Source organism: Mixophyes fleayi, chromosome 5 (genome assembly GCF_038048845.1).
Source record: "Mixophyes fleayi isolate aMixFle1 chromosome 5, aMixFle1.hap1, whole genome shotgun sequence".
Classification (NCBI taxonomy): domain Eukaryota; kingdom Metazoa; phylum Chordata; class Amphibia; order Anura; family Limnodynastidae; genus Mixophyes; species Mixophyes fleayi.
This window is the reverse complement of record NC_134406.1, coordinates 75980061-75995848: the sequence shown is the minus strand read 5'-3', so window position 1 is coordinate 75995848 and position 15788 is coordinate 75980061. Positions and strand designations below refer to the sequence as shown.

The 15788-nt window shown below is 39.9% G+C and overlaps 1 protein-coding gene across 2 annotated transcripts in view; it reads left to right on the top strand.

Moving 5' to 3' along the window:
• Positions 1 to 10701: 10701 nt before the first annotated feature.
• Positions 10702 to 15788, top strand: part of ABHD5 (abhydrolase domain containing 5, lysophosphatidic acid acyltransferase) — a 29010-nt gene continuing 23923 nt past the window's right edge. The window contains exon 1 of one of the 2 annotated variants that reach the window (XM_075212400.1): positions 10702 to 10926. In XM_075212400.1, the coding sequence (XP_075068501.1) occupies positions 10844 to 10926 (83 nt within the window). In that variant the 5' untranslated portion in view covers positions 10702 to 10843. Of the gene's footprint in view, positions 10957 to 15788 lie in introns of both variants that reach the window. The other variant, XM_075212399.1, reaches the window with a different exon arrangement.

Sequence of the window (15788 nt, the reverse complement as noted above, 5' to 3'; positions counted from 1 at the left end):
TGGATCAATGATGCGGGGAGCCATGTGGAGGAGTGAGTGGAAGTGTTAAATGGAGAGTAATAAGACACAAGTGATGGAGTAGCTAAGTTATTGCAGAGTCATGAGAGAGGAGAGTGATTCAAACTCAGTTTCATTTCTTTATACTTGTGATGGCAGACAGAGCCTTGAGTAGAATTGAAAGTACAATGATTAGATAGAGGACTGAAACAGCTGTAGCATGGGTACAGAGTGGCTGAGCAAGTAGTACAGCAGGCTTATTAAACAGAAGGGATGTTGCAGGGAAAATAAACTGACAGATAAAACAAAGTTTCATGAGCTGAGAAGAAAATAAGATCAGAGTCCAAAACAGTGTTAACTTTTCTGTGGATAACTAATTCACTACTATCTGATGTAATCTCTTATAATGGAGGTATGATTCACACGCAGCTGTGAGGAAATCGGTTTATCAGCTTAGGAGAAGATTGATTTTGTTTCCCTAATCGGTGACTACAAATACCATACCACTTTCTTGGATAACGATGATCTATCTATAGCCACCAGGACTCTTGAATTTTCTGAATAATTGGTATATGCAATAATCAGATTTATTGTCAATCTACCAGTACTGTGTTGAATATTTTTTACGGCAATTTAAGATTTTTATTTTTCAATGCAAAATACTCATTACAGCAACATTCATGTATTAAATGAATTACCATAGTTAAGGAACATCAACATTTGAATATTTATATTATATTGGACAACATATGCCTAAATATGCAGTTTCTTATGCTCCTTGGAGGTGCTAAAGCAGTCCTAATGAATGTATAGGCCAAGTCCTGCACAACCTCTGAGGATGTATAAAAATCAAATCCTTTTGTAGAGAAAAAAATGATATGTGGACTCCTTGCTACAAAGAGAATGCTCTGTAAATGAGCCCTCTCTACTACTTCAATCTAGTTTAAAAACAATCCTGTCCCCCAAAGCAAAATCTAATTTTTGCATGTAGTTGTAAAAGCAAGTACACAACTCTGCCTTGTCCGCCTTCAGCAAGAAATGCCTCAATCCACCCAAATCCTCCCATCAGAAGATGCCCCTGTGGTAATAAATGGTCCCACAACTGTGGCCCCATCCCACCTGGCAGAGGCAGGCTGGGGCGGCAGGAGATTCAGGGCAGGCAAGGGTCATACACAAGAGAACTGGTAGAATGCACAGGGAGACAGAGAACAACACAGGAAGCAACACAGGAGTCAGGTGCAGGTAACCTGTTGCTCTGATACTCTCTGTGTCAGAGCAGCTACTTTATAGCAAGGGATTAAAATCCTCGCTTCTTGATCACATGACCGCAACACAATAGAGCCGCTCACCTGGATGCTAGATTGCGCGAGCAGTTGCAGGACGGGACCAATAAGCGAGGATAGGGTAAGTACCTGACATCGGCAGGTTGTAGTCCTACAACTTCTGATAGCAGTAGCAATTTATCAGCTCAGCAAACCTCTATATCACTTGTAGCAGGTCAACCTCCGTCTCTCAAACTAACCATCCCCTCTCTCTAATCTCTATTGCCCTTGCAAAAAAAATATCTCAGTCCAGAATTATGAAAAGTGCATAACACAAAGCCACATCTTTAGGACTACCCACAGTATCCCAAATCTCTTCACTCTAAGAGTAGTATCTCACTCCACCAGCAAATAATTAATATAACCAGTTATAGTTATCTGCAATTCCATCACTCCAAAGCTCCTTGTTTGAACTATCCTTCAATGGCTGCTGTTTTCCACTCTATCCCAAATGGCAACTTAAAGTTTCTGTTTTTTCTCTCTTCATAGCATCTCTCTCACTACGTTGCTGCTGTCTCTCTCTGCTTCAGCTGTTTCCTCTTCTCTCACACACTCAGTGTCTTCCTTCCTCAGCTCCTTCTTCACCCTCTTCTCTCTTAGATCTCTCCTCACCGACTCTGACTCCACCCCCCTGTTTTGGCACCTTTTTCTTTCCTTTGAGCAGGTATATACACTAGGCAGGCTTAACTCTTCCTCTGGCATCTCCCCAGCAGCAGTGGTAGTTGGTGGGAAATGTAGTTTTTCTCCTATCCTGGCACATGCGTAGTTGAACAGCGACGCCTGCGTCACATTCATAAGTTAAATTCAAATTCATTCACATAGAACACTATTGGTTTTTTTTTCTTTCATTTTCTATACTGAGAAAAGCAATATTTCTTCACACGATTTGAACACATAATACCAAAAAGTGGCAAGTATGCAATAACTCAATAGGACAATAAAGAGCACCATTAAAATGTATGGATAATAACAACAGATACTGCGCTGTGATTTTGACTGCAATTTTTATTTTTATACTGACCAAACTACAATGAGTTAATCTGAATAAATTAATGAACCGTGGTTTTAAAGAGGTATTTCATTCTTAGCCCTCCCTTTACAATATACAAATTAATCTACAGTGCTTCATAATCCCAGATAGTAAAGTCATACAAAATCTCCCCTTTGATGCAATACCCCAGTAGCTTCACTGATTGAAGTTCTGATTGCACGTGGCATGCACCATAGGCAATGGTCTAGTGCAGGGGTCGGCAACCCCCGGCTTTGAAGTGTGAAGAGAAGGGGGCATAACTGTGACATAAAAGGCATTGGGGGCAACTGTGGAACACTGTGTTTCTGGGGCAACTGAGGCATACTATGTGTTTCTGGGGGCAACTGTGGCATATTATGTGTTTCTGGGGGCAACTGTGGCATATTATGTGTTTCTGGGGCAACTGTGGCTTACTATGTATTTCTGGGGCAACTGTGGCATACTATGTGTTTCTGGGGGCAACTGTGGCATACTATGTATTTAGGGGGGCAACTGTGGCATACTATGTGTTTCTGGGGGCAACTGTGGCATACTATGTATTTAGGGGGGCAACTGTGGCATACTATGTGTTTCTGTGGGCAATTGTGGCAAAGTATGAATTGGGGGCACAACTATGTGGCATAAGATGAATTGGGGGCACAATTATGAGGTATGATGTGAACTGTGGCACTACTGTGCGGCATAACATTTTATTTTTTTTGCTGGTCCCTTACTGTTAATATGATATTAGCCTCATAAAATGAGAAATAATTATATATATATATAGCCACCGAGAGGGGAGGGGACGGCTACAAATTGCCTGGGCCTGCATGGTGGCCCGAGTTCCTTCTGGAGACCTAATTTTGAAAAAAAAAAATATTTTAAAAGTACTTTTTTAAAATTTTTTTTGTTAAGTGCAGGGGGATCGGTAGTGGCTAAATCCCCTTCAGCTCAGGTACCTTCAGATGCCAGGTCATGTGACTGCAGTGATCACATGGTACTCGGCAGGCTGCTGGATATCTTCCCATGCTGTGCAGTGGAGAATAAGGTAAGAAGAAGGTGTGCTGGAGAGGGGGCATTTGTGACGAAAGGTGATGGAGAGGGGCATGTGTCACTAAAGGTGCTGGGCAGAGGGGGGGCAAGTGTGATTAAAGCATGTGGGCAGAGGGGACATATGTGAGCAAAGCTGCTGAGCAAGGGGCATGTGTGAGTAATGCATTTTTCTGTAAGACGGTGGCCTGGTGCTTTTCACCTGCTAGACACGCCCCCAATGATGTACTGCCACGCCCCCAATTGTACGACCACTTGCATGGTAAAAAAAAGGTTGTGCCGCGGCGGCACAACATTTTTTTAACTATGCTTAACTATAAGGGAGGACACATGAAGTTGCTGTACTGGGGCCATGAATTTCTCTAGGCAGCTCTGTATGTATGTATGTATGTATGTATGTATGTGTATGTGTGTGTGTATATATATATATATATACACACACACACAACTGGCACACCTGGGCTTGACTAGATTTTAGCCGGCACTCCGATAGAAAAAGGTTGCCAACCCCTGGTCTAGTGAATATAAACTATGGAGACTGCTTACATTAAGGTTACCAGGGACACATTAGAGTGCAGTGAGATGTGAGGTGAATGGCTCAATACCATCAATACCTTATACCTTAATGACTGATGGTTGGACAGCTAATTTTAAAAATGAGGGCATAGTGACTAATTTACAATGCAATCAATCCCTGTTACGAACGCCCAGTCTGTCCCAGATACAGCAATCTTAACAGCTGGCCATGACTGGCGTCACCTTAGTCACTTAGCAATGAATACACCTTTTCTGCCACCACAAAGGATTTATTATGGTGTCCTTATGTTCACCAAAACCACTTATTAATGTTTCACACTTAAATCACATACACATGTAGCATGAGCCTCCCTGGGCTTCGTAACTTCACAAAGAATCACAGAGAGCAACTAGATTAAATCTATTTAATCTGAAAAATGGTTCCAAGGCTTAGTTACAAAAAAAGTTTAAAACAAGACATATATTAAGTTGCACAAGTAAGTTTCAGAAAATAAAATAGGAAATAAAACCAGAGTCACTACTTACTAGTTAAGACTTGGTGTGTGAGGGAACACAATTGAGAAAAATTGAACATTTCAGTCTTGATAGACCCCTCATGAAAATGCGCACGGTATTGTCTAAGGCAGAATATTTTAAACCTATATCCACATAGCCCTCACCCCCCACCTTTGGAGTTTAGCTGTCAAGAAGGACACATTGATCTCCCAAATGTCACAGGGCTTTCGAAATGAGCTAGGGATGTCCTGAGATCAAAATTGTTCACAGGAGTGCTCATCTCTGCTCGTTCTGCTTGGCTAGATGGTTTACAACTTTAGGGCTACAAACTCCTCAGAGATGCCTATCTCTCCCTGATCTGGCTAATTTTAACACATTATTGACATTTGCATAGGTTCAAACTCATGTCATCTAGCAAAGCACACGTTGAGATTACATTACAAGGTTACATACAATATACATTGTTATACCTGAATATTAAGCGAAAATAACAATAATACATAATCGTCACAAGGCTCAATCGGATTGCTAGTATACAATACAGATCCCAATCGTATGGCTAGTTTACAATACAGACCATAATAAGATAGTTAGCGTACAGTGCAAACCCCAAACCTGGTGGCTAGTGTAAAAAACACAAACCCGAATCCTGGGGAATAGTATAGAAAGCAGTTATTATTAAAAACAAACAATGGGCCTAAACACAACGCTCTAAACGAGTATTTTTCATTAGAAATTAAGTTTTCATCTATTTTGCTAACATACACCTAAATAAATCCTGGTGCAAGTAGGTGTCTTTAGTGGTCACATAATTAATTGGAGTCCACTTGTGTGCAGTTAAAGCATACCTCCCAAGATGTCTGTCCCCTGCAACAGGACAGGGGGCATGGCCACGGCGCCACTGCAAACATGTCCCTGGGTAAGATAACGGCCTAAAATTGGGAATGTCCCGCTGAAATCAGGACAGTTGGGAGGTATGGTTAAAGAGTTTTAATTAATTTCAAAATAAATACACCTGTCTGTGAAAGATCCCACAGCTGATAAGTACATATTCAAGCAAGAATGTCACCATGAAGAGCAAAGAAATGTCACTTAATGATTTCCAGCAAGGATGTGGGAGACCTACCTATCAAGTGGAGGTAGTTTCTATAGTTTGAAAAAAACATCAATGAACTTTTTTCTGGCATAAGCCTATTAGGGCAAGTGATGACAAAAACACTGTATTTACCATCAAGTATGGGGGTTTAAGCATAAAAATATGGTGATGCTGTTCTATTTCAGGGACTAGAAAACTTGTCAAATTAGAGGACAAAATGGACAGATCAAGATATTTACGTATCTTGGAAGAAACCCTTCTGTAGCTTAAAAAAAAATCAATGGCTCAGTTAAAGGTCATGACTGAAACCCATCGACTAATCTGTAAAATTATTGAAAGAGTACAGTTTACCAATTGTATACATCCAACCTGATGAAACTCAAGTAATATTACAAAGAAGAATGGGTGACAATTACTGTGTTTAGATATGCAAAGCTGGTGGACAGATCCAAATAATCTCACAGCTAAAGGTGCATGGGTGATGAATACTTATGTAATCAACTAGTGTCTGTTTTTAATGAATTATTTATTAAAACCAATTTTTGAGGTTTTTTTTTTTATCTCACATTAGAGACTATTTTGTATTGATCAGTGGTAAGAATTCCTGAATATTTCCGTGTTGCAAGAAAATAAAATGTTAAAAAGCCAAATTTGATGAACACTATTTTAGCTACAATAACAGATGATGATGCATCACGAGTAAGCGCTCTGCACCCCTAATACAAATGGACTAAATTGACATGGAAACTGGGCCATTCCATAAAAGAACAGCTGACAGTTACATAACTTTGTATCATGTGCAGGCAGGTGAATGACATGTTGGGCTGATGTATTATGTAAAGTATTGCAAGGAAAACATTCCCTTGTCATTCAGGAAAAGCCATTTAATTCTAGCTACCAAAAGGTAGCTGGGACTAGAAAACAAATAAATCCAGTAAGGTTGTTGTATTTTGTCACTTTAACTTAGACATGCACAGTATTTTATCAGTTTATTTAATATATTTCTATAGGCAGACACTCACTTATGCACTCCAAAAATCAATGTATATAAATTGAACATGAAAATAAAGATGTTTAACAGGTAGTGATCCCTTTCAGTGAACCTTTGCTAAATAAGCATTTCCCACTGTGTATTCAGCTTAATAAATATAAATGTGTTATATCAGAAATACACATCAAAAATCGCTAATGGGTTTGTGGGTGAAATATTGTATAGTTATCATTATATTATTTAGTAAATTTGGTTGCCTGTGAGTGATTACCCACCTAAAACAAAGTAGGAAATTGTATGGGATCAGTGGGTAAAAATAATCTACTTGACTTGCTTAATACGCTTGCAGCTGTATAGATTTCCTAACATATAAAACAAACAAACAAGGCATCCAGTTGAGTTAATACTGACATAGAATGACAGTTCATATCTAAGAGGGATTTGGGAAGCATTGTGCAGAGGTTGGCCGTTCTTTCTTAAGCTGTCGTGCTTCACTGGGTCCTTCCTGAAAAGACAACTAATGAATGTGGGGTTAGAAAATCCAGCCAGTATACACAAGAAATGACACACTCTTAATGCAAGCTTTACTTTTATGTTATGGAAAATCACATTTCACAAACAGATGATTATCGGGCTACGTGGGAGCAGATGTCATAAATAATCCAACTAAGCAATGTAGTCTGCCCTGTTTAAGTTTTTTTTATCCAATTTCTGTAATTCACACAGGAGGAAAGACTGAATAGACTACAACGCAATCATATATTCTAAATAAAACACAGGCTATATCTGTAGAGGTCTTAACCCATAAATGTATGCACACAGACAATTTCTCTTTCTTGGCACATCATACATTTTTACGGATCACTAGCACACGTCCTACTTTTTTAATCTCTGGCCAGTCCATCATCCAATTAAAATGCCTGCGTACACACATAATAACCCCTCCTATATGATATAATAGCCATGTTCACATGGCTGTTTTTTTAGCGAGCTACCTGCCTTTTCACCGGTGAACAGAGAAGAGATGGATACACATCAATGATATCTATGGAGAGATGGACTGACAGAGAACACATACAATATACCCAGGGCCGGTGCTAGCCTCCATGGCGCCCTAGGCATTTTTACAAATCGGCGCCCCAGCCCCCCCCACCGCAACAATCGGCGCTCTCCTCCCCCCTCACCCCGTCTTTCCTTACCTCACCACCGCCGCCTCTCTGCTCCGTCTCCTCCCCTCCACTCACTGACACTAGGAGCAGAGAGGCGGCGGTGGTGAGCAATAGCCTCTTCCCCCCTCCCCCGTGCATCTGAATGCTGTGCGGCGGCCGTGACAGGTATGGTCAGCGGTCGCTCCAGAGCCCGGCGCCCTAGGCAAGTGCCTAACCTTGCCTAATGGGAGCGCCGAGCCTGAATATACCGTCTCTCTGCTCAGTCGTCCACTTCTATTAAGCACCAAATTTACTTAACTTCTGTGCATACATGGCCGTAGTATTCAAAATATTTCCACTGCTTCACTGTATTTTCATATAATTTTAAACTATAATACCTTGCTCAGTTGCTGTTTACCGTAATTTGATACGTCATTTGTGTGCTGCATTTGGGGTGCTGTATCCTATAAGCCAGTGACCTATGACAATCCAGGTGTTGTGAAACTACAAGTCCCAGCATGCTTTGCCAATATATAGCAGCTTATTGCTGGAAGGGTATGATGGGACTTGTAGTTTCACAACACCTGGAGTGTCACAGTTAAGCCAACACTGCTATAAGCCTTACATTTTGCTACATTAAAAAAGATAGCATGCAGTACTGATTTCAGAAGGGTGGGTGCAAATGCAATGGTTTGTGCAGCCAAGCGCTTGGCTCGAAAAAAGAGTAAGAGCAGACATTGGAAAAACGTATTTGTATCTGAGGAGACAAAGAAGGATAGTTAAGGATGACAATCATTTTTATGGATGGACAGTTTAACATTTCTAAAAAAATATGATTTTCCCGTTCACAGATTATTTCCTAGATATCAGGTTTCACCTTCAGACATTTATAGTTACCTACTCTCGGAAACTTGTTTCCGGGAGAGGGGCATGACTGGAGGACGGGAAGGGGCGGAGCGCGTCCAAACGTGTCGTTTTGGACCCGCCCCTGCGACGTAAATGACGTTTTCTCGGGGGCACAATTCTCAGTGAATCGCGCCATTTTAACAAGGGAATTCCGGGATGTGGGAGAAATGCCAGGGAGTCTCCCAGACTTTCCGGGAGAGTTGGCAAGTATGGTTTTGTGGATTGTACATCCCTGCAACTTTTATGAAATGCAATGCTACTTTTGCCCAAATTCACCACATTCACCAATGTGATTAGCACTTTGAATGAATTTACTAACTGTATCCCTAATTGGCGCCTGGAGGTGGTCCAATTGTATGAGCCATAATGTGAAACAACTGAAAACTTTACATTCCATCATCTTTATAAACAAAATTATCATGCACATTTTATATGAAAAGCAAAGTAAGCTGTCATTTTGATCAGGATTCCTTAATTATAGTTCAGATGTATCTAGTACATTGTTAGTTTTTCTGTTGCAGGATGCAAACAAAACACAGTGTACAAATAATGATTATGCTGCTCTGGCATAGTCCCTGACAATATCGCTACACAGCACAATATGTTCTAATCTCTAAAACAAAAGTAAAAGCTTGGCAGCAATACTGGGACTCAGGAATGTGATCTCTCCTTGCCTTTTACTGTCCTACAGACAATCCTTAGGGTTTAAAACCAGGGGGTGAAGTATTTCACCTGTTTTTCAGCATTCTCTCCTCAGTATGGACAAGTGCACTTTACTACTTATCCTGTTCTGTATGCTGGATGTAATTTCCTGAATCAGTCCTTATCCTGTATGTATGGGCATTTACACAATAACACTGTTACAACACTTGCTTGACTATTTAATCCCTCTGCCTGAGCAACATTTTCTGCATTCTTAATTGTTTTGCATTGTTGTCCTCACTGACTCAGCTTGTTCAATGATTGTCTTCCTGTCACCCTGATCTTGTTTACTGTTTAGGAACCTGTGCTGCCTCTCCATGAACCCCCACTGACTTTGACACTGTACTTCCCACCATGACCTCAAGCAGTTTCTGATCATCCTCTTGTTAGCAGCTTCCTAACAATATCAGCCTGTAAGCTGCGTCCTATGGGTTCTTGAAGGTAAATTCCATCACTCCCCTGCAGGGTATCTGTTATCGGGTTCCCTAATACATTTTGTGCTCCAAGTTAGCAGCCCAAATCACTACCAGCGTAGTAGGTCCACATCTGGGCTGAGCATTACATTTCACAACCACAATTTGCATCCTTTGTGGTTAGAATTTTACACGGTCATTGGGTCACTGTGTCCAATTTGTTTGAGAATACCATCTAAATGGGTGACTTCTAAGCTTCACACCAGGGAATATATTTACAAAACTGCGGGTTTGAAAAAGTGGAGATGTTGCCTAGAGCAACCAATCAGATTCTAGCTGTCATTTTGTAGAAAGTACTAGATGAATGCTGACTAGAATCTGATTGGTTGCTATAGGCAACATCTCCACTTTTTCAAACCCGCAGCTTAGTAAATATACCCCAAGAACTCAAAGCACACAAAGCTTTTCAACTTGTTTGCAGTTTCGATTTTTAATTTACGCAAACAATTTAAATGCAACCAATAGTGCAATACTGTTCAAAATCACCAAGACTAAGCTCCACCACAATACTCATAAAGCTGATATCTGTTGTGTCTGTGAACAGTAAGTTCAGTTCTAGGTATCACACTACATAAACTCTCTGGTAGAAGATGGCCTATTCCGAATTCTACTATATAAATGTAGTAGATGAAGTTTGTTAATCAGGGTTTTGTGGGCTACTATGCCCACTTTATCAACAGCAGTCAAAATGTTCAGGCAGGTCTGTACTACAGTAGAATAAAGGTTATTTTACTATACTTATTTAAAGTGGCATAATAATGGGAACAAAATGCACATTCAAAAACTCTTCTTTACCAGGCATGGGAGCCTTACAAACCGGTGCAGTAACATTATAAAGGAATACGCATCGTTTGTTACTTTGTGACACCCCACTCAGCCAACACAAACAATCATGCCCACAAGAAAGATGGCGCCGCAATGTTCCCATGCCGGATCACATGACTCGTCGTAGACGCCTTGTTTCGTATGTCTATGAAAGGTGACGCAGAAAGGGGCGATTCTTACGTTCTCACAACAAACCGCAGCTGAGCCTGGACGGTTTCGGGTCATTAGTGAGGTCTCCCGTGCAGGGCGAAGGCGAGAGGTGATCTGTACGGACACAGCCTGCTGTAGGAGGATGGCGGACGACGCGGAGCTGCCGGTGTCCTCCTCTGACAAAGGACTGATAGGCAGCCTGAGTGCGGCCGCCTGGTCTCTTGTGTACGTACCAGCGAGGCAGCTAGACAGAGAGTGAGTGCGCGCTCTGACTCACCGGGTAACGCTCGGCTAGTGGGCTATAGTGTGTACATAACGGGAGAGATCAGTGCTCCCGTCTTCTGTGGGTTCTATCGCGATGACAGGGCAGAGAGGGGACGGGGTAGAGACTGCCTGACCTGACACCTAAAACTGGAAACTCCTATACATAGAACAGATGTAGGCAATCTGTGGATTTACAGCTGGAACTACAAGTCCCAGCATGCTGTAGATAGCATTCTGTGAACTGTAGTAATATAATAGTTGGAGAGTCTCCGGCTTCATAACACTGGCTATTATGGAATATATTACCAGCACATATGTCCCATTGCCTTTCTGTGGTATAGAAATATACTTTTTAATTGTTTTTCTTTTGACAGTGATGGGTGGAAAATTACAGGTTGGTTCCAGAAGTGTCTCTTTGGTTCCATAATGTATACCTTGTATAACCTTGTACATTTTGTTAAGCTTTGCGTTGTTTGTTTACCATTGTTTTGTGATCATTTCTGTTTAAAATTCTGCTTTGGTGCACCACGGTTTCTGTGTACCCAAAAAGTGTATCATCTTTTTAATACATTTGATGTAATACTTTTCAAATGACACAGAGGTACACAACTTTGGGCTTTGCAATTCTTATAGGAGGCGCTGGCTGACTGTCACACATTCCCTGTCAAGGTGAAGTGTCACATCTGTTACTGCTGTGATGAGCATATACATGTTGCAGTTATGTACAGTCACTAATAGGATGATCATATCGATGTGACATGTTTGTAATGACAAGGAGGCTAGAACTGCTTTATAGATGTGACTCTTGTACTAGGACTGTCATATAGAAGTGCTATTTCATAATTACTAGACACTCAGACTGCTATATAGTTGTTACTCCTGTTTACATGAATCTGGATAGGACTGCTGTATAAATGTGTCATTTGTTTTATTACCAGGAGTTTGGTATATGATGTACAACTCCTACTGGTATTTATCGATCAGGTTTTAGATTACAGTGTGTCTGTTGCTGCTGTGTTGGAGTTTAAAAAGTCCATTTTATTTCAAAGATTCAAGTGTTTCAGTTAGTGTAACTTTATTCAGGGATAACACATATTATGTTTGTTTTTGTATATTTGCTGTTGGTAACAGAGGGCTCAGATAAAATGACTAGTCCAGTACTACTCATATTGTGATGACAAGATTTTTTAAGAGTTGACTGTACTTTGTATAGTTGCATATCATTTGTAAAACTATTTTAACTCAGGGAAATATAGGAGTATATACTTTAAATGAGTGCACTCCTGTACTGCAAGACACACGTTTTTCCTCTGGTGCAAGCAGATATAGGGCTAGATTTACTAAACGGCAGGTTTGAAAAAGTGGAGATGTTGCCTATAGCAACCAATCAGATTCTCTCTCTGTCACTTATTTAGTACAGTCTACAAAATGATAGATAGAATCTGATTGGTTGCTATAGGCAACATCTCTACTTTTTCAAACCTGCAGTTTAGTAAATCTAGCCCATAGAGATCACCCTTCCTGTTCAAAAGTTTCACACAAAAGTTAAAAAAAGAAAAAGTTCCAAAGGAGTTTAATTCAGGATTGTAAATGGCACTAAATTGTGCTGGTTTGTGCTTTTAACAACCAAGGATTAAATATAGTCCTGAGGGTTTTTGTTTTTCTTAAACTCATTTTTTCTGTGCTGTTTTTGCAATTGTTTTTACAAATGAAATCTAACAATCTATAGGATATTTTAAGAAGCCAAGGAAGGTGTGCATTAATTGACATCAATAGAAATGGCACCAGCAATAACATTTTTTTAGGTGCATCGGCAACCTGGCTTGGCTCCTGGGATTTTGCCATAGCAACTTTTAAAACCCAGAATTGCTATCCACATTCTTTCCACCTGTTTATACGCAATCACCCTATACAGTGCATTTGCCAGAAACCATCACAACTGGTTCTGACAATTACAACCTGCAGGTACAGTGTTGTGATGAACAGTCCTATTAAAGTAATCAGTGCCGTAATACAGTATTTGTCAGAAACCCCATTGACAACATGAACGGGGCTCCAATCTCTAGGAACCAGTTGTAATAGTTCATGTTTGATGCAGTGAAGGTGGGAAGTCATTTAGGATCCAGAGGCTGGTATAATATGATGACTATGTAACATTTGTTATCTGTTAATGTGCACCGCCACAAAAAAAGCATGGCTTGTCAATTGCCAGAATAGTAGATTTCTATTGTCAAAACCACATAAGATATTGTGATTTATGTAATCTTGTCCCTATATTGAGATTATAGAGTCTGAAGGGTATGCAGCAATATTTAAACTTGCCACCTCTACCCTAACCCAGTTGATGGGGTTGAACAAAAAATATAATCTAACTGGAGGAAAAGTCCAATGTACACTTATTGATGCACAACAATTTTTTCAGCCCACATTTCTTTCAGAGAAACAATTACCTATTTCATATTGTTTTGATATTTCATTACACAAAGAAACACACATGGATGGTCTTTCATGCGTGTGAGTGTTACTAACATTGAAAATGATCTACTGTCATTTATATCACTGAGTTATGTTTTCTAAGTGCATTGTGCAGCGGTAAAGGGGTGTTGCATGTCCAGATGACTATTTTATTGGTTTATATACACCTTTCTTCAGTTGCTAATAAATACATTGCTCCTGTCTGTTTTCCACCAAGACACCCAACCGACAAAAGTTTTTTATGTCTGTATATCCCTGGATATGACCCTGGACTGAGAAGATAGATGTGTACAGTGCACAGCTGAGCTTATTTTTGTTGTATCCATAAACAAGTAAAATAAGCAACTATCTATAAATGCTTTGGTGAAAGCACAATGAAGGCAAAAAATAAAGTAGTGTTTTAATTTTTCTGTAAGCAGACATGCTGCTGGTAATGTTTTCCTTTTGGAATTTGTAGTTTCACTTTTACCACTGAATGTTATATTAGATCAGTGGTCAGGGAACAGGGGTAAATTACCCCAAATGGGGTAAAAATGAAATTCCTGGGGGTAATGCGACCGATTCACATGCTGTCAGTTGGATTGTAGACCCCTTTAATTGTGAAATTGCTGTTTTACCAGAAGAGCCTCAAGGGTTGGCAGAGGCACTTCTTGAGCTTCGATGCAATAATGAAGCACGTATTGCATTTGAAAACAAAGCAGATCTGTCATATTTTTGGTTGTCAACAGCTGCAAAGGCATTCAAAATTGCACATGAGGAGGCAGTCAAAAAGTTGCTGCCTTTTGCAACAACCTACCTTTGTGAACAAGGATTTTCCACTCTAACGAACATAAAAACAAAGCAGAGAAATAGATTGGACGCTGAAGACTGTATCCAAATTGCTCTGACATCAAAATGCCCCAATATTGATGCTCTCGTATCAAAAATGAAGCAACATCATTTCTACCAAAACCTGAAGTTTTGAAGTTGAAGCTTTCAAAGAAATTTTTAATAGATTCAATAAAATTGAATTCCAATAATTAATAATATATGATTTCCTTCCTTTCAAATCAAGGGAGTAAAGTCAGGGTATCTAAATATATTTTGGGGTAAAAGGTAAAAAAGTTCCCCGACCCCTGTATTAGATGAACCATTCGTTATGTTTTGGGAAAACATCTTTTGTGTCTGTTTATTTGTGATTTACAGACATAAATTGCTCTGTGGTTATTCTGCGCTTTCATTTAAATACCTGTCCCTGTGAGCGAGAATTTAGGTTTCCTCAATCTCTTAGTGCAGTTGTATACTTTAAGAAGCTGTTTGTCATATAACTCTATATGCCTGTTAACATAATGGTTCTTCTACCTGTTGAATTCCAAGTAAGGCATTTAAATATGTTCAATGTATATAGTACTAAATTATTCCAGCGCTAACCAAGATGGTTATTGCAATACAGAATTAAAATGTATCTGTGCACAAAAACGTGATTGAGAACAGATAAAAATGTAAGATATCCCTTTGGTTTAATCTGTGTGCATAATTAATATGTATTCAGCATTTTAATAGGTTCCTCTGGTCAGCTTTGTTACTAAATAGTAGAATTCCTGGAATACTTGGGTGCTTTAACAAAGTGTCTATTGTATGCAATCACTTGGTTATGTAATTGCAGAGTGTTTGAGGGTGCTGGTTTAATTATGAAGGATAAGGTGATCACATTTGGCATGCAGTGGTAACCAGCACTTGAGGATCCTTGCAATGACCTTGAGTAAATAGAGTAGGCAACAACCAGGAAACTCAACAGCTCCCGACTGCAAATGGGTATGAGGTTATTGGGACAAATAGGTTAAACACACAATTTTTTTATTTTATTTTTATGCTCGTGGTCTCACTCCCCTCTAATGTTTATGTAGTATATTTGCTTATGCAGAAAGCAGATTAATTGAAAGGGTTTTCCACTTTTAATAACCTTTTTTACTGTATCCCCTCTCTTCCCAATCAAAGGATTTTGGTGGGGTTTTCACTTAGAACCTCTAACATTTACTCTGTTTAAGTCAGTAATGTGAACCTGGCCACACTGCAGTGTGACCTAAGTTGTCTGATCCCATTCTGCCTCATTTTCTGCTTATTACAAAGTAGTCAAGGAGATCGGGAGCCGCCTGCTGGGGAGCCGCAGGTGAAGGCTCAGATGTGCCGCCTGTTGGCCACCACTGATTTAGACCGTTGGTCAGGACTTCTGCCTGTGCCATCACATTTGGTGCTGCTAGATGAAGATAGGATATTACTTCTAATGTCCTATCTTCATCTATAAGATAGTAATATCCTATCTTATTTACTGACAGTATATACAAGTTGGATGTGTGAACATGTTTCAT